General features: G+C 37.9%; 1 protein-coding gene and 1 pseudogene across 3 annotated transcripts in view; both read left to right on the top strand.

Annotated features, from left to right (window-relative positions):
- RMND1 (required for meiotic nuclear division 1 homolog) overlaps positions 1-19,887 on the top strand; it is a 44,517-nt gene that overhangs the window by 8,970 nt on the left and 15,660 nt on the right. For all 3 annotated transcript variants that reach the window (XM_077896795.1, XM_077896813.1, XM_077896804.1), the window contains 7 exons: positions 4,982-5,090; positions 7,084-7,159; positions 11,470-11,509; positions 13,520-13,620; positions 15,776-15,882; positions 16,750-16,814; positions 17,529-17,605. In XM_077896795.1, the coding sequence (XP_077752921.1) occupies positions 4,982-5,090; positions 7,084-7,159; positions 11,470-11,509; positions 13,520-13,620; positions 15,776-15,882; positions 16,750-16,814; positions 17,529-17,605 (575 nt within the window). The remainder of the gene's footprint in view (positions 1-4,981; positions 5,091-7,083; positions 7,160-11,469; positions 11,510-13,519; positions 13,621-15,775; positions 15,883-16,749; positions 16,815-17,528; positions 17,606-19,887) is intronic.
- LOC144289632 (U4 spliceosomal RNA) lies at positions 13,334-13,458 on the top strand (annotated as a pseudogene).

Here is a 19,887-nt window from a genome sequence, read left to right as displayed (position 1 = left end):
GGCATTTTTAGAATTTCAGTTAATACAATTTTGGAACTTTTTTTTTGGTTTATTTATTTTTTGTATTCTCTACACCAGCATGGGGCTTGACCTATGACCCTGAGATCAAGAGTAGCATGTTCTTCCCACCAAGCCAGCCAGGTGCCCCATGGAACGTTATTTGTGATGATCTTACTTTTCATAGGTGAGCATAGTCTTGAGATGTGACTGGATATTCTATCCCCAAGGCCAAAGACTGGCTTTTGTCTGGCCCAGATGGAGGGCATCATGGGGCTGACAAATCCTTTTTGGCGGTATAGCCCTATCTCCCCTTCTAGACTGAGACAAGAAGGACTCTGCTTTGTACCAGAGAGCGGATGTGCTTTCTCTTGTCCCCATTCATGCTTCTGAACTCGCCCTCTTCGTCTGCCACATAGCATGCTCTCAAATTGACTGAATGAGGTCAAGCACCCTCTCCACTAGAATCAAGTCTTTACCTGGTGTCATTTTGCAGAGATCATAACCTACTAAGGTATTCAGCCCCATGTGCCATCGGCTCATAGTTTATCATGGCAGCAGCAGTGCTCCCTATTGGTGTGTCCTGTCTCTCAGGAGGAACATGCTGGAGGATGACAGCCACTGTTCTGAGCAGCATGGAGGTGGGCACGAAAGAGAAGGTGGTGGGTGCCTGCTAATGATTTTCGGAGGATCACCACTGTATACTGTAAAGTTAACTAGTGGGTTGTTAATAGTTGTTTGTTTTGGGTTGGTTGGGGTTTTTTTTTTTTTTTTTCTTTTTTTGTGACTAGAATAAAAAGCATCAGAATGTATTACTGTGGTAGAGCTAAATACTATTTTGTGAATTTTCTGTGCCAATTACTGGTATGTATGCACATATGCATATGTGTACTATGTATACAAAAGGCTTTCTCACTATGGAGTGTAGTCAAAAAACTTGAAAGCCGAAGCATTGTACTGCTAACATAAGATGTATTTGTGTTTTAAAACTTTATCTCTAATGTATACATAACAGGAAAAACATGCATTCTTTGACAGTACAGAAGTAACGTTGCAGTAATGCATTAAATTTCTTTAGTACTAGAATATGAATAAAAATAAACTTTCTTTTTCAAGAAAAGCATTCCATCAGAGTGTGTAATGTGCTAAAACAAGAATCATATATAGATTTCTAGCCCCATCTGCTGGAACATGTTTTCTGTGGCCAGAAAAATGAAACACATATTGAAACACAGGGGCTTTCTTGGCTTTGAGTTTGAGGGGTTTGTTTTTGTTTTTGTTTTTGTTTAACATTTTAAAATAGAAAGGCCTAAACGTAGGTGTTAAATGCAGTAACTATTTTAGGTTAATTTGGCACATTTATTTAAGAATGAGTTGTTAATCCTTATCCTAAACCCTGAAATTTGCACGCTCTCTCTCTATTTATAGATATGTGATTCATTATAAAAATCCAGAAAAAGACATGTATGGAAACAAAAGCTTCTCACAGTGTAACAATATAATAGGGAAAAAATGTGACTAGAACACATTCCATGGGCCTATCTTTCCCTTTACCAAATAGATTGAGTACAGTCCTGAAATTTAAAGGATATAAAACTTAGAAAAGAGCTAGCAAATCAAACTGAAAAACTTAGTGCATCATTTATTAATAGAAGCAGCCACAACGTAAAGAGAGACTGAGATCCAAGTTGCTTCAGGAGGTAAGTGGTAATGGGTATCAGGGAAGGCCACAGTGGGCAGGAGGGAAGTAGTGTGGCAAACCATGTAAGCTGTGTGACACTGGCCGGAACTTTGAGCCAAACCAAACAGGAGACAGAGAAGGAAAGGTGACAATCTTCAGAAAGTCTGCAAAAATCCTTGGAATGGCTAAGTAAAAACAGATTGTGTTTCAAGATTTATTTTTAATCTCTTTGGAATCAATATACTTTCTCATGGAAGCAGCGACTGCTTTGTCCCATCCTTGAGCATGCACAGTAATATACCTTTTTAGCATGGATGGGTCTGGTTGGTGACAAATGATGTTAAGGCAGGCAGGGGACAGTAGGGAAGGGGAGGGACTGGGTTGACTGGAGAACTAGACACACACACCCCCCCCCCCCCCCCAATCTTAGTTGATCATTGCCAGATATTCCACTTGATCAGAAGGTGGTGGAAATCTGGGTTTTGTGTGAAATTTTAATTCGTTGTTGATGAAGAATTCAAATCTTCAAAACACTGGATGGGTCAGCTCTTGAGTTGGTTAGTTCTCTGAGCTGCCAGTCTACAATTCTGATTCTAGAGACAATCAGCCTCTGCCATTTTCAGTACAGTTCTGGAAAGATCCTCCACTAGAATAGTTCTGGGACTGGGGCCCCCTTATCTCATCTCTTTTAATTTTTTTAAAAAAATTTAAGTAGCCTTCACACATAGTGTGGAACCCAGTGCAGGGCTTGAACTCACAACCCTGAGATCAAGACCTGAGCTGAGGGACACCTGGGTAGCTCTGCATTTGAGCATCTGCCTTCAGCTCAGGGCATCATCCTGGGTCCAGGGATCGAGTCCCACATCAGGTTCTCTGTGAGGAGTCTGCTTCTCCCTCTGTCTGTATCTCTGCCTCTCTGTGTGTCTCTCATGAATAAATAAATAAAATCTTAAAAAAAAAAAAAACAAAACAGATATGCCTGGGTGGCTCAGCCGTTGAGTGTCTGCCTTCGGCTCAGGGCATGATCCCAGGGTCCTGGATCGAGTCCCACATTGGGTTCCCTGCAAGGAGCCTGCTTCTCTCTCTGCCTGTGTCTCTGCCTCTCCCTCTCTCTCTCTCTCTCTCTGTGTGTGTGTCTCATGAATAAAGACATAAAATCTTTAAAGGAAAAAGAAGACCTAAGCTGAGATCAAGAGTTGGACACTCAACCGACTGAGCCACCCGGGCACCCCTCTCCTCATCTCTTGCCTTTTTGTGCCCCCTGCCCTTCTCCTTCCAGCCCAGACTAAAGCGTGTCAGGTGTAGTAGTCGCAGGAGTAATTCTGACATCCAACCTAATAGACTGATTTTTCTTGGCAAGCTTCGATAAATTTGTTGGGTCTCCTGCAGAACCGAGCCCACCCACTGTGGCCTTCCCTGATGCCTGTTACCAGGATTCCTCTCTTTGATCCGGCTTAATCACATGTCCTATCAGCTCTTTCTAACACCATGGAGCCTTGAACAGATAACTGCTAGCAGTTCTAAACCTGGAGCATGTAATTGATGCCTTTGTAATCTATACCATGTATACTCTGGCTCTACGGATCCATATGATTTGTGTATCAGTATGTTCTTACCCTTCATGGTGACTCTGGGAATCAGCTTATCAGCCTACCTGAAAAAAGAAGGGGTGCTACATCCATTTATCCTCACATTTCAACAACAATTTCTGCATCTGACTTTCCTTTTCTTTATCCCCCCACAATTAAGTTAAAATCATTTTGCTGATGAGTGGATATTTGATTGATTTTAGGCTTTTCAGTTTGTGTGTATTCTCAGGTCCTCTGTTTATTACTCTGCTACTTTTTAAACCACACATTAAAACAGTGTAACAGACTAAGGAAAAGGCAAAGCAGTGTTAGGCCATTTCTTTGAGATAGGACCAGGAGTTAGGTAACAAATGTGGGATACCGGAAGGAATAAATATACTACTTTTCTGAAATTTTGTACTAGGCACGTAACACAAAGGGAAAGAGTTCAATGCTGAGATGAAGAACTCTTAGGAGGAAATTTTTTTTTTTTTTTTTTTTTTTTAGGAGGAAATTTTGAATCAGTGACTCATAAACCTCTTTTAACCAGTGATGGGCAAAAGCAGCATATATATCAAATGAGTATAGAATCACTCATGTCCTGATCAGAAATATAAAATGATGACCATATGAAAATTCAGATGTAAATTACTAGATAAACTTTTTCACCTCCCATAAATGTTGATGGTTTAAACATACCTGTACATGCAACAGAAATGACTATAATCTAACAAATAATTGATCGTTTGTGCTAGCCATGATTTTGAGCAGCTGACATCAGCTTGTTTCAACTTCACAACTCTGTAATAGGCATTTTGTCATTCTGATTTTTTAAAAAATACTATTCAGATTCTGTGCTGAACCCATGAAGCCTTTGCCAATAGCTTTTAATCTTAATTGACTTCATCCCCTAGTGAGAAATATATTTTCTGTTATACATACTTAGACACACATAAGTGACCAAAAAAATTTCATAAAATAACATTTAGCTTTACTCTGAATAATGGACTGTAACATTTTCTATTTTATTGTATTTAATTTTTTTAAAAGCTGGTTTGAGCCACCTCAATCGGTAGCAGGAACTCACTGATGGGCTGTGACTTACAATGTGACAGAAGCACTGTGTTGTGCCATGTTCTGTACTATATAGACATACATAGCACAGATGTACATGTTTGTACACAGGCAAGATAACATGCACTAATGAAACTGGGACACATTCTCAGATAAACAGAACTTTTTATTTAATATTAACCAGAGTAAAAGTTCTGTGCTTCCTTTGTAGATTTGAAATAATCTCTGCTGTAGAAGGCTAGTGACAAATTAGATGACCTCTAATAATTATGTTGCTGTGAAAAAGTCCTGGAAGCAAAAGGTTTGGAGAGACTGTAAATATCATTCCACCCAGGGCCATATGATGCCTTATTCCTCTCCATATCTTTTGTTCAATCTGTGCTTGCAACACTACCACTGGGGGAGCAGCTCTCTTTTCTGGTTAGCGCATTACATCTTTTTGGTGGCTGGCAAGAGAAAGTCCTTTCACAGATTGGTCTGAAATCTGTCTCCCTATACCTTCTTTCTCTTCACCCTTATGGAACCTCTTGTATGAACTTTTGAGATGTCTATTGAAAACTCTCAAGTGCTTGCTTTGCAAAATGGAGTCCTGGAAGATGATAGCCATCACAGACATTTTAACCTCTTGGTAACCCATGTCATCCTAATCTCGCCAACACAGGACCTGATGCACTGCACAGCATTTGCAACTGCAGATGAATATCATCTCGGGACTCTCTCTCAAGATCTGACCTCCCGTGGATATGTTGAAGTAACAAGCTTGCCTAGAGGTACATCTTGAACCTGGGGCCAAGTATGTTAAAACGTATGAGAAAATAATTTTCCTCTGATATACCTTAAATATGCATTTGTTTACATTCCATTTTCTTTTTAAAAGATTATATCAAGGGGCACCTGGGTGGTGCCCTTAGTTAAGCATCCAACTCTTGATTTTTGACCTAGGTCATTATCAGGGTCATGAGATCAAGCCCAGGTCATCGGGCTCTGTGTTCAGCAGGGAGTCTGCTTGGGACTGTCTCCCTCTCCCTCCGCCCCTCCCCACCCCCTGCACTCTCATGCTGTCTCTCTTTGTGTCTCTCTCTCTAAACTAAATCTTTTAAAAAAATAAAAGATTATCACAAAAATGTTGAGTCTCTTTATACAAATGGCAAAGATAAGAAATCAAAATGTATTTACAGAGAACTTAGTTCACAGATTAAAATTAGTATGATTTATTAAGCTTTATTTGTAGGATCACTGTGATTTGGGATGATCAAAGTCTGTGACACTTCATTTCTATTGCATTAAAAAGTTGTTTCAGTATTATAGAACCATGCAATTGACAGAAATATGGGGGAGAGCCTTTAAAGAAAAATTTACCAGTACAATCTGATACTTTAAAACTAACAAAATGAACTAAAAGAGAACTACAAAGAATATTTAAAAAGAGAATTAAAATAAAAAAGAGGCCTTTAGGATAATATCAGGAAGGATTCTTGGAAAAAAAAAGCCTATTTTATATTAAAAGATAAGTAACTTGGAACACTCTGATGGAAATTCATGAATTTACCACAAGGTAGCAAAATTAGCAGGTTGAAAACCTCCCTGCTACATAGAAAATTCTTCAAAGAGTCATTGACCCCATGAGAAACTCTTGAAATGTCATTGTGCTCTTTCAGCCTCAGGGATCGAAACAGACTCTTTGTGCTGTTTGATGGCAGAAACAAACATAAATTGACTGACAAAAACAGAGTTATATCCAGAACCCTGAAGATAAAAAAATTTCCCAGGTATATCCTTGGCTGATTCCAAGGGGTGTCAGCAGGGTGACCCTGTTACCCTGGCTAGCTTCTAGCACCAGTCCCGCAGCCCTGGCAGGTCTTTTCTATTTCATTTACGTTGCTCTTGGCTACATGGGTGAACTTTACCCTCAGTAGGATGTAGTGCCTAAGGAAGTTAGAACTCACCCAAAAATGGTAGTTTAGAATTTGGTCTTTATCTGAACACCCTGTACCCCAACCTCTATTAGAAACTTGAAGTTTTGTTGGTCCTACTTTTTGGTTAAGGAATTACATATAATTTTTTGCGTATTAATATTAGTATATGTATTGATATATTCATGTATGTTTATAATTTGTTGTAGAATATTTACATACTTATAACAAATATTAACTATGCTTATATAGAAAGCAACTACTCATTGATGAATATATGTATATAATATGTATATTTAATAATATTTGAAAGGTTAAAATATTAAAATAGTTATGGGTGGCTACTGTGGTAGTTCTCATGATTAATTGAACTCAGATATGTTTTGAAATGGTCAATATCTTCATTTCTGTATATTTTCTCTATATAATTTAAAATTCATCAAAATGAGTTGTTTTGTATATTATATTTTTAATAAAATGGTATTTAAAAGAAGAGAATTTTGTAGATAATTTAAGTCTTGAATCTTAGTTGTATTAAAACTAAGACTTCTAATAATTATTAACTGGACTAGTGACTACTGAATGAAAATGAGTGTCAGTGAGTAGTTTTAAATAGTACTAATAATAGTGTCACAGGTGTTTCAGTGTTTTGTGAAAGTAATTTCATATAGTCTTTTCATTTTCAAATGTCAAATACTTTCAGAAACCTAAAATTGGGTAGAATCTTACTGAACACTCAATGGTATATGAAGGAATGATCATAAATACATTATTAAAAGTTCATAGGTGACTCCTAAACCTTGTATCAGTTTCTGATTGTAGCTTTTCACTCATTTATTTTAAATCACAGATGCAGCAAATATTTTGGTGATGGGTGTGGAGCATTCGGCAAAAGAAGGCGATCCTGGAACAATATTCTTCTTCAGGTAGGACAAGTGAGCAACCCTTACTGGGAAATGGCCTGCTGTCAGATAATGTGGTCTTTTTTTTTTTTTTTTTTTCGTCTCCGAGTGGTAGAACTACAGACGGTTTGTTTATTTTTGTCTTTCTGCATTTTGCACATTTTCTACGTTGTAATATTTTTTTCCTTTTTCAAATTTTCATTTAAATTCTAGTCAGTTAACATATAGTATAATACTGGTTTTAGGGGTAGAATTTGGTGATTCCTCACTTATAAATATAACACCCAGTGCTCATCATAACAGGTGCCCTCCTTAATGCCCATCACCCATCTAGCCCATCTCTCACCCACCTCCCATCAACCCTCCGTTTCTTCTCTGTAGTAAAGAGTCTCTCTCTTATGGTTTGTTTCCATCTCTCTCTCTTTTTCTTTCCCCTTTTCCCATATGTTCATCTGTTTTGTTTCTTAAATTCCACATATGAATGAGCTCATTTGGTTTGTCTTTCTTTGGCTCACCTATTCTACTTAACATAGTACACTCTGGCTCTATTCACATAGATGCAAATAGCAAGATTTCATTCTTTTGATGGCTGAATAATATATATATACACATATATATTAAGTTATATATATATTATATATACTCATTATATATCTATATATACTACATTGTATATATATCACATCTTCTTTATCCATTCATCTGTCAGTGGACATCTGGGCTATTTCCATAGTTTGGCTATTGTTGATAATGCTACTCTAAATATTGGGGTGCATGTGTCCCTTCAAATCTGTATTTTTGTGTCCTTTGGGTAAATACCTAGTAGTGCAATTGCTGGATCGTAAGGTAGTTCCATTTTTAACTTTTTGAAGAAACTTTGTTCTGTTCTCCAGAATGGCTGCACCAGTTTGCATTCCCACCAACAGTGTAAGAGGGTTCCCCTTTCTCCACATCTTTGCGAACATCTGTTGTTTTCTGTGTTGCTAATTTTATCCATCCCGACAGGTGTGAAGTGGTATCTCCTCATGATTTTGATTTGTATTTCTCTGATGATGAGTGATGTTGAGCATCCTTTCATGTGCCTGTTAGCCATATGTGTGTCTTCTTTGGAAAAAATGTCTGTTTGTGTCTTCTACCCATGCCTTAACTGGATTATTTGGGTGTTGAGTTTGAAAAGTTTTTTATAGACTTTGAGTACTAGCTCTTTATCAGATATGTCATCTGCAAATATGTTCTCCCATTCTGTAGGCTGCCTTTTAGTTTTGTTGATTGTTTCCTTCACTGTGCAGAAGCTTTTTATCTTGATGAAGTCCTAATAGTTTATTTTTGCTTTTTTGCCCCTCGCCTCTGGTGACATGTCTAGTAAGAAGTTCTATGGCCGAGGTCACAGAGGTTGATGATTTCCTGTTTCACACTTAGGTCTTTCATCCATTTTGAGTTTATGTTTGTGTCTGGTGTAAGACAGTGGTCCAGTTTCATTCTTCTGTATGTGGCTGTCCAGATAACATGATCTTTAAACTTTAAGGTGCACCTTCTCCGTTAATAGTAAATGTGTTCAAAACTTACTGTGATTTAAATTTCTCCTTAGATTCTTATTTGATCTGGGAGATTTTGTCAATTTTAGGAATTTTCTGGTAAATCCTCTTATAAAACAATTTTTAAAATAAATGATTTTTCCATGGCTTGTCTTTACAAGTCTGGATTTTTGTTTACTGAGAGTAGGTAAAGTATCCTGTTTTTCATCTGCAGTGCTCCTTATCAGACTCATGCTCCCACCCCTCTGTCTTTTCTTCCTTTTTTTCTCCTTCTGTAGCTCCTTTGCTATAATTTCAGACCACCTTACCCCTCCAGAGACTTCAGACTAGAACCTTGAGTCACATAAACTTAATCCTTTTATTTAAAGGTTGTTTTAATACCAGATACTCCCGAGTAGCTGATTGAGAATGATTATGATAATAGAAACCACTTAAAATAATTTTGTTTGTCCTCACAGCTCTTAAGGAGCTGGGGAAACTCAGTGTGAGAGAGTTTTTTTTTTTCTTTTCTTTTCTTTTTTCTTTTTTTTTTTTTTTAATGTGAGAGAGATTCAGGGAATTAACCACAGTCATGGGACTATTCTGTGGCAGAAGAGAAACACATAGAATGTCTGGAAGAACCCAAACTTCGATAAAATGTTTGTGATATCATTTTGTGTAGTTGATGATAACTGGCAGCTCCAGCTTGCTTCCCATCAGTGCCTTACCTTCTTTTGACATAACTTTGGAGATAATCAAGAGTTCAACATTCAGCCCAAGTAGAATAGCATCCCCTTTAACTCAGTGAGGAATTTGGATTTCTGAGGTCCTCTATATTAGCACCATCCAGTAGAAACACTAGGCAAGCCTCATATGTAATGATACATTTTCTAATAGCCACATTTTTAAAAGTTAGAAAAAAAGATTTGAATTTGAACATGAATTGCATTATATTGCCTGAAAATAATTTTAATAATGTGTTCTATTTAACCAACATATCTACAATGCTCTCATTTCAACATGTGATCAGTCAATATAATTAATGAGATTTTTACACTGTTCTTTTCATAGTAAGTCTTTGAAACTCAGTGCATGTTTTACATTTCCAGCATTACTTGGTGTGTACCAGGCACATTTCAAGTGCTCCACAGCCCACATGGTCTCTGAGTACCACACTGCATAGCACAGCTCCCTGAAGGGACAAGGGTATGATCCCCAGATTTCTCATCTGCCTAGAAGTGATAGTCTGAACTAAGAATACTCCACCTGTGGCTTTAGATACCAATCACATCTACATCATAGATCCTACACTGGCTGGTTGCCCAGCTTGCTTTCTGGTCCCCCTGCCTGTCCACTCACCCCTCTGCCAGTCTGCTTGCCTGTATATAAACAGGATCATTTTTCAGTAGGTGCTTTGGATCACTCCACTTTCCTTCTTAAAATTCTGTGGAACTGGACTAAACTCCTTGTCACTGTCTCTCTGGTCTGATTGCCTCCTGCTTGCCCGCATCCACAGCCTTGCAGACAACTAGCTATCTATTCTGAGATGTTGTCGTGCTCCTCATACCTCCTCACAGAGCCAGAGTGTTCCCTCTGCCGTATTGCCACTTCCCATTGTCTCATTTGGCTAGTCCTACTCGTCCTGTGAGAACTGTGTCCCTCCCATGGACATCCCAGAGTACAAGCTGCATAACTCCCAGAGCACCAACCACGCCACACTACAATTAGAGGTCTATCTGTCAGTCTTTTCTAAATTGACAATTCCTTGAGGATAGGAACTAGGCCATACTCATCTTTGTATTTGATGCAACACTCATATCCATACATATACTAAGCACGGTGCTTAAGAAACATTTATTTTTTTATTTTTTTATTTTTTTAAATTTTCTTAATTTATTTATTTATGATAGTCACACGCACAGAGAGAGAGAGAGAGAGGCAGAGACATAGGCAGAGGGAGAAGCAGGCTCCATGCACCGGAAGCCCGACGTGGGATTCGATCCCGGGTCTCCAGGATCGCGCCCTGGGCCAAAGGCAGGCGCTAAACCGCTGCGCCACCCAGGGATCCCAAGAAACATTTAAATAACGGTCGGGGACCACAGAATTTTTACCTTCTCCTTCATTTCCACCTTTCCTTCCTCCAGTGCAGTAGTAACTCAGAGCTATAACTTCTCTCTCTCTCTTTTCTTCTCTCTCTCTCATTTTTTTTTTTTTTATTTACCACCAAAAACAGTTCACCATGTCAAACTTTAGGAATCAAAACAAGTTCATTCATAGTTTTTAGACCCTATATTCTTTCAAAGCCAGAACTAGATGGCTTCATTGTACTGCTCCAAGCACTGTAAGGATGGGTGGCATTTTTCCATGGGTGCTTTTAGCCATCTTTGGCTTTAATTTATCTCAGTCTCTTTATTCCACAACTATTAAAAGCATGATCCTTTATTCTTTTCCTATAGCAGAATCTGCCTAATGACAGCTAAGACGGGTCCCAAAATTTTCCTTATTCTGTACATCAGAATTGAACCAGGTATGAAACAGTCTAGATACATGAAGTTATATAGTATTACAATAATATTTATTCTGCAAGCCATGTGAGAAGTCATGAATTTGGGGGAGCTCAGGTTTTATCAAGAGTTCAATAATAGCTCTTGTTTTAGCAAATCCGTCTAGGAACCATAATGTCAAATAAGTAATAAATCACATTTTTAAAAATTGCCTTCTGGATATATTGTAGAAGTTACCTAAGCATAGCTTTATGTATGGCCCTAAAGAATATATTCCAGCATTAACTTAGTTGATTATTTTATTCTTTTAAATCAGAGAAGGAGCTGCTGTGTTCTGGAATGTGAAAGACAAGACTGTAAGTATATATAAAGTATAAAAATATAAAAATTTAGTTTTCTGAGAAAAAGAATTGTTAATTATCACTCAATAATCAAACCACTAGAAGATAAATTAGCAGATAATTCACAACTTACTTGCTCTGCATTATGTGTCATTATTTATCCTAGCATTTTTGTCTTCTAAAGTGATTGTATTTTGGCTTACAAGTTTCGTCCATTTTTTTATCCCCTGGACTTACCTAATTTGTGAGAATCAGAACAATCCTAGCTACACTGCAGACAGAAAGACGTATACTTTGTACATAATAATCTAAAAAGTGAAATACAATTCAGTGGAAGCTGGCTGCACTAAATCTTATTTTAAATCAAGTTTTCGGGGAGCCCGGGTGTCTGAGCAGTTTAGCGCCACCTTCAGCCCAGGGCCTGATCCTGGAGACCCGGGATCGAGTCCCATGTCGGCCTCCCTGCATGAAGCCTGCTTCTCCCTCTGCCTGTGTCTGTGCCTTTCTCTCTCTCTCTCTCTCTCTCTCTCTCTCTGTTCTCTCATGAATAAATAAGTAAAATCTTTTAAAAATAAATAAAGTTTTCTAGAACCTACTCATGCACAGGAAATAATTTCTTTGTTATCTCAATCACAGTTTGTTACTACTATTACAGTCTTTTTAGAGACAGTTTGGTAATACACATCAAAGCTTTATATTTAACTCAGCAAAGTTTTTACATCTTGAAAATTATCTAAAGGGAATAATCACAGTTATGTGTGATAAGTGATGTACAGATATGTTCATCAGTGTACTACTTACTGTGGTCAAATTAGAAATAACCAAAATATGTAATAGGCAGTTTATTAAATATCTCCATAGGATATACTACAGTTCTTAAAAATCATGTAGAAAAATATCTATTCCTAGGAAATTGCCTAAATTAAAAGAGCAGATTATAAAATATAACCATTATAATGCCAGAGCTGGTGAAAAAACATGCCTCATACAATCCCAGTTTTACTAAAAGGTAATATACCTTCCCTACACACACACACACACACACACACACACACACACACACGTACACACGGCAATGGTAGGGTGGGGTTTTCCTGAAGAAAAAACAAATATAAATGACTAATAAATTAAGAAAAATTGGCTGTTTGAAGTGGCAGAGATATAAAAAGCTGATAATACCCAATATTTTTTAAGAATGCTCTCCTAAATATTTGGATTCTAAAACTGGAAAAAAATGTTGCTAAGAGTTTAGCAACATTTATCAAAATTGTAAGTGTGCATGTCTTTTGATCTAGCAGTTCCTAAGGAAATAGCCCCATAAGACCATGAAGATACACACATAAAAATAGTACATTTGTGCCCTTGTAGCAGTAGAGAGTAGAAATAATCTGTGGGTGGACATTGAAGAAGCTTAAATAAATCGTTTCTGAATTAAGAGAATATCACTGAAAATGTTTACATGCGCAGTATGATCTCATGTTCTATAAAAAGCAAATACATATACCCATTTTTAAAAAATAAGGTATGGAAGGATATGCAGCAAATTAAGTGAGGGTTACCTTTGGGAGTTAAGAATTCAGGAAAGCAGAGAGACTGTCACTTTTCTTTACCTTTATGTAGTTTAAATTTTTACAGGTATGTAACTTACATATTTTTTTAAAGATTTAAAGGATACAAACCATGATGTTAATTAGTTGGTTTTCTTTAGGTTCTGGAATAAGATAATTTTAATTTTTTTCCTTTTGTTAATCTGTGTTTTCTAAATATAAAAACAATATATTATCTTGATGAATTTAGTATCACAAAGAATTTGCCTTTTCCTTAAAAACTAAACAGAAGACCTTCGCTCAGTGGCAGGATCGTAGCCAATGAGGTTTCTCTGAGGCACAAGTATTGTTAATTAAAAACTAAACAGAAGAAACGTCATCTGATGTGATGAAAAATATTATAAGCATTTAACACTGTACCATAGTTTTGTACTGAGAGAGTCAGGTATAATTTTGGGTTGTCTTCCTTCTTTCCTAGATGAAGCATGTGATGCAGGTCTTAGAAAAGCATGAAATCCAGCCCTATGAAATCGCGCTGGTGCACTGGGAAAATGAAGAGCTTACCTACATAAAGACAGAGTAAGCATTTTATCGAGTTTACGGAAAGGGCACTTGGCATAACTTGGAGGTGATAAACAACTTATGTGTCTGGAGACTGATTTTAAGAAAAAGGTTATTGGTACAAATAAAAAGCCTAAACTATATAATAAATATTAGTAGGTAAACATGATGGTTTGCACTTGTTAGGCTACCCATAAATTAAAACAAGTAGATAGTTTAATCCCAAAATGATTGAGTGTCCTAAGCAACCTAAATCAGTAAAATGCTCTGCCTTCATCAAAATGAACCTGTCAAGTAACTATAGTAAAGGTTTCTCATAAGTAAGTCCGTTTTTTCCCTGTTGATTTTGAGTACAGATTAGGGTGTGATCTAAGAAATGGGGATGCCTGCAGGAAGTGGGGGCCTCACAGCATTCTCAGGGAAGGTGCATGGGTAGGCAGCATACCAGCTGACTTTCTTGTCTCAGCAAGCAGGGAGAGATGAGGAGACATGTCAGGGTGGAGAGAAGGCAATGTGATCAAAACTGCAATGCCTTTTTCTTCGGGGAGTGACCTATCTAGTGGAACACGGAAAAAGAATTCTTTGTATTAAGAATGGAAGAAAGGAAGTGATGAAAGCAGAGCTTTAGGAGAATCTGGAAGAGACACCAGCTGTAGACAGACAAGATGGGATCAGAGCTAAATAATAACAGCCAACAAAGATAAACCACTCGCCCTGCACCAGGCACTGTTCTGGGTGCTTACCAGGCATCCTTTCGTTTAATCCTGACAAAAAAAAAACCCTGCAAATGGCATTAGCCAGCTTTTGGACAAGGTTTGGAGATGTTTCGTCCTGCCCTTGGGCACCTGACCAGTGAGTGAGGGCCTGGGCCCACAGTGTATATACTTGAAAGTCAGGTTGTGAACCTGAGAGACACAACAGAGGAAGAGCTAATAGAATGTTATTCATTTTCTTATTAAGCACTCGGCCTTGTGGTTGTTTCCCCGGAACTTCCCTTCTGTACTCTACATCCAGATTAGACTGTTCCTGGGCACTTACAGACACACACACAGGCATGCTCACTTATTACCTCATAGTCTGTGGAGGGGTAAAGTCCCCACCTGAGATTTCTTTGGATCCCAGATCCCATATTTGGTTTTGTCAAAAAGCCCATCATAGCTGCCACCACTGTGGCTGTTACGTGAGTCCTGCCAATGATTCCAGCTGTTTGCTGACTCCAGCAGTTCTGTGGTGTTGGCTGGGCTTCTTCATTAAAGCATCCTATTGACTCTGCTCTTTCTCCTCTTTTCTTCTTCCTTGCACCTGAGGTTGTCAGCACATTGTACCTCACTGCTCTCCTTTAGGCCTCCTGGTCCACAGCTTTGCCCCTCTCCTGCTTCAATCTTCCATACGGTTTACCCTATATTTTTCCTATTTGCTTTTGACATTTCTATTCCCAAATTCCCAGTCCTTCCAAAGCCCTCACATGTGCACTTCACTTTTTTTACCGCTTCCCCACCTCCCTCCCTGTTTCCACCATGTCATTGTGGCTTTAGGTCACATTGTATAGATAGCTTTATATTCACCATGTGATCAGTTAGCAATTTATTGTGATCATGTTCCTTTTCTACAAAATATCAAAACATGCTTATTAATTTTTGCCGTGTGGATTTGCTATAAGTGAACCATTCCCCTGTTGAGCATTTAGTTTCTTTCTTAATTTTTTACTGTTAAACATTTGACTGTCAAAAAATTTTTCCCACACAGATCTTTCTTTGCATCTCTAATTGTTTCCTTAGGATAAATTCCTAGATGTGGAATTACTTGGATCAAAGGGTATAAGAACATTTATTTTTTTATTTTTTATTTTTTTAAAGATTTTATTTATTCATGAGCAACACAGAGAGAGAGAGAGAGAGAGGCAGAGACACAGGCAGAGGGAGAAGCAGGCTCCTCACAGGGAGCCCGACATGGAACTTGATCCCAGGACTCCAGGATCACACCCTGGGTGGAAAGCAGGTGCTAAACCGCTGAGCCACTCAGGGATCCCTAAGAACATTTATAAGACTTGGTACAAATTGCCAAAATGACCTCTAGAAAGAGTATAAGATGACTACTTCTTCAAAAGAAAAAGTTAAAAAAAAATTTAAAGGCTTTTTAAGATTTAGAAGGTCATTTTTTTCCCTCTTCACAGGGGACAGTCGAGACTTCACAGAGGGGAAATCAGATTAAATTCAGAGCTAGATTTAGATGACGCCATTCTAGAGAAATTTGCTTTCTCTAATGCTCTTTGTCTTTCAGGTAAGTTATTGTTACTTATCAGAAAAAATGTTACATAGTGTTCATTTCATTGGGGAAGTTTAAGCATTCAGTAAAGATTTCGGCATATTTTCAGATTACTCAGCAAAGCCATAACATTTCTTCTCAAGAGAAAAAAAACATATAGAGAATAGAGTATCTGTGCTGAAGCTGTTCATTCATTATTAACTGTATTGATAAAGCTTACCCTCTCCAAAAATATTTTCTGTAGTATCATTATTGTCTTGGTTCTCCTGTCCTCTCCAGCGTGGTTGTTGCTCTCAGGTTGTTGCTGATCCAGGCAGAGAAAGCCCCAGGCCTCTGTGAAAAACTGCACACCAGTTCTCACAGCAATGGGACAGAAACGCATGCCCCTGAATAAAACTGCAGAAATTCTCTAAGAATTTTTTTTGAGTGCCCCCTCCACAAGGCTGCGTCTGACATGGCCTTATCCACACCACTCTCGAGGCTTCGGGGACTTGGGAGCTTTACACAGAGCCCCAAGGAAAGGAAGGAGGGTGGGGGAAGGTAGAGGAGGCCTGGCTCCATTTCCCTTCAGGATGTACCTTACACACACTCTGGGCTTCCGAGATCCAGTATTAGAAAATCAAGAATTCTACTAAATACCGCTTTGGTCTGCCAGCAGGGCTTGGGTATCTACTCTGTATCTTCCATCTTTTTCACTTTAGTGCTGCCCTTTATAATGATAATGAACTATTCTTAAGTTTTCAGTTGTATATTGTTAGCGCATTGCTTTTTAAACTCTTGTTGAAATGGCAGCAAAGGTACTGGGCAGTTAATTTATGTATTCTGTATTAACATGAATATGATGATGAAAAAATGTTCCATTGTTGTTATTTTTTTCCTCAGTGAAACTGGCTATTTGGGAGGCATCACTGGATAAATTTGTTGAGTCTATTCAGTCAATTCCAGAGGTAATTATGCCAGTTTTATGCTTGTTTTCAAGAATTGATTTGTATTTGGGAAAAACACAAATTTCCCACCTTAACAATATACTTAGGAATACAATAAAGTAGTAATAAACACTACACTGAATTTAAGCAAAAACAGAACACTTGTTACATATATAATAAAAAATTTTATAGGTTTTTTTTTTTACTTTTGAAAACTTAAAATTCTCATTACTTCTTTCTGATGGTGTAATATTTGTAATGTAACTGAATTTTTTTTTAAAGTGAGCTGTTTACTCTCTAAGGAAAAAGTTTATGACCAGTTATCTTGATTGAAAAGTGCTTTGCTGAATTATGAGACAAATAGTGACTTGAAAATACATATAAATTTTTTTCAGAATACACCAAAACTTGTGTTTACTGTTATTTTGTTTTTATTGTAAGAATAATGGAGTTATACTTGAGAAAAGAGGTCCTGCTTTTTTTTTTTTTTTTTTTTTTCAGTAAGAGATTAGAGATAGATACTAGAAAATGCTAGTGAGAAGGGAAATAGAACAAGGGAATACAAAATTTCTACCTAATAAGATGTTGAAATTTCAAAGAAAAATGACTCAGAGACATCATCCAAGAGATGTCATTTACATCTGCTCTAGAATGTGCTTCATGGTTCTGTTACTTGTTGGAGAGATGTTTGTACGTATATGTATGTATGTGTGTATTTTTTTCCCTCCCAAATAGGCTTTAAAAGCTGGGAAGAAAGTGAAACTATCTCATGAAGAAGTTATGCAGAAAATGGGTGAACTCTTTGCCCTGAGGTAGAATTTTCTCTGTAAATAAAATTAATGTATGTAGTTAACAGTCTGAAGAAGACATTCCTGTACTTGTATAATAAAAAGCAAACGTGTCTTTATGGGAAGTGCAGCCATTTATATCTCATGGATTTTAAGCAGGGGAATCTCTTACCCATTAGAGGCACATGGGCTGTACTAGGACTGTGCTGCAAGAAATTCTGCATATGCACAGAGATCATAATTAATCTACATTAAAGCTATGTGAGGGAGCCCAGTAGATGCTCTCTGTAGGTAGAAAGATATATTCTAGAATTTGGGAATGGGAATTCTCGGTAAAAATATCTCATTTCATCCAGAGAGTATAATGCTAAGCAAAATAAGCCAGAGAAAGACAAATACCATATGATTTCACTCATATGTGGAACTTAAGAAACAAAACAGATGAACAAGGGAAAAGGAGAGAGACAAACCAAAAACAGACTCTTAACTATAGAGAACCGATAGTTGCTGTGGGTGGGGGAAGTAGGGGAAGGGGATTAAGAATACATCTTATCTGGGGATCCCTGGGTGACTCAGCGGTTTGGCGCCTGCCTTCAACCTGGGGCATGGTCCTGGAGTCCTGGGATCGAGTTCCGTGTCGGGCTCTCTGTGAGGAGCCTGTTTCTCCCTCTGCCTGTGTCTCTGCCTCTCTCTCATGAATAAATAAATAAAATCTTAAAAAAAAATACACTTATCATGACATGCACCGAGCAACATATAGAATTGATGAATCACCATATTGTACATCTAGTATGACCAATATAACACCGTAAACTACATTGGAATTAAAAGAATATATATATAAAATTGCCTATCGCTAAGTAGAAGCAAGTGCTATAGAAAATTTATGTACCATATTGACTCAGACACACAGTAAGACGCCACAGCAGAGACAAATGCTGTCAGTGAAGCTATGATACGATGCTTTTTTATCACAGAATTCACATCTTATGCTGAAATAACTCCTTTAGCTGTATTTGGGTGTGGAGTCCATCACATTCCCCCTTGGGCATATGTAAAAGGGAGGCAAGAGGGAAGTTAAGGCAATGACAACTAAGTCCCACCTGCCACCTGTAAGACATCATCAGCTTTAAAGCTGCCGTCCATTTTCAGAGACTGGAAAGAAAAGTGTCTTAAAACTGATGAAGTACATCAGTGCGTCATTTTAAATAAGTTTCTGGAAAGGTGTCCAGTTTATTTTATTTTTGTAATTTTCCCAGGATTTATGGAATGAAACATCCTGAATCTTGGCATTATTCTTACCAGGCAGCATTATTCAAGGTCTTTTCCCTCAAAGTCTACTGTGTGAGCTGCTAGAGATCGTTGTAAATAGTTTAGAGTTGTTTTTCCACATTCCCCATAGAGGTTGGCCTGGAGAGAAGTGGTCCAGGATTTCTTCATCTCTGTGTTCTTCATAACCCAGGGGTCCTCATTCAGGATGCCAACAAGATGAAAACCCATCCATCAGGAGCGTTCTGTAGCATATCTGAAGCGTTGAGCCTTGAGTTCTCTAAGAAGCGAGGTAGAGAGTGTCTCTATCCTCTTCTCTTGATGATGCCAGTAGAATTTGATACGGCAGATTAGAATCCTATCAAAACTCAGAAGTCAGGACTAAATATACGTAGGTTTGTAAACAGTTTCTACAGAGTCTTCCTGTTCTTATCCTAAGTTTTCTTCTCTTTACAATAAAAGTGCTTGTGTGTTACTAAGAGGAACATGGTAAAATCTATGAATAGATACATGGCAGGTGGGGATCCCTGGGTGGCTCAGTGGTTTAGTGCCTGCCTTTGGCCCAGGGCGTGACCCTGGAGTCCCGGGCCAGGCTCCCAGCCTGGAGCCTGCTTCTCCCTCTGCCTGTGTCTTTGCCTTCCCCCCCCCCCCCAATGTCTATCATGAATAAATAAAATCTTTTTTTAAAAAAAAAGGATACATGGCAGGTTACAACATTGGGTGAAAAATCAAGTACACATTATGTATGGTATGATCCAACTTGTATAAACAAAAATGAATATTCATCTTTATCTTGATATGTATGCATACCAAACATCTGTGTTTGTGTATGCACACATACATGAATATATGCATAGAAAAGGTCTGGAAGGACACAGTAGAGTGTTTACAGAGCCTAGAGGATTTGGGCTGTGTTTTAGGGTAAGAGGACCAATTACTGTTTTCCGAGTTCTTCTCTAGGGCTTTCTTTGTTATACTGAACAGCCACTTACGTGTTACTTCCGTGCCTTAAATTTTCATTTAAAAATAGACCTGGG

Source organism: Canis aureus, chromosome 1, assembly GCF_053574225.1.
Source record: "Canis aureus isolate CA01 chromosome 1, VMU_Caureus_v.1.0, whole genome shotgun sequence".
In the NCBI taxonomy this organism is placed as follows: domain Eukaryota; kingdom Metazoa; phylum Chordata; class Mammalia; order Carnivora; family Canidae; genus Canis; species Canis aureus.
The sequence above is the reverse complement of the archived record's forward strand: the minus strand, read 5'-3'. Positions and strand labels throughout refer to the sequence as shown.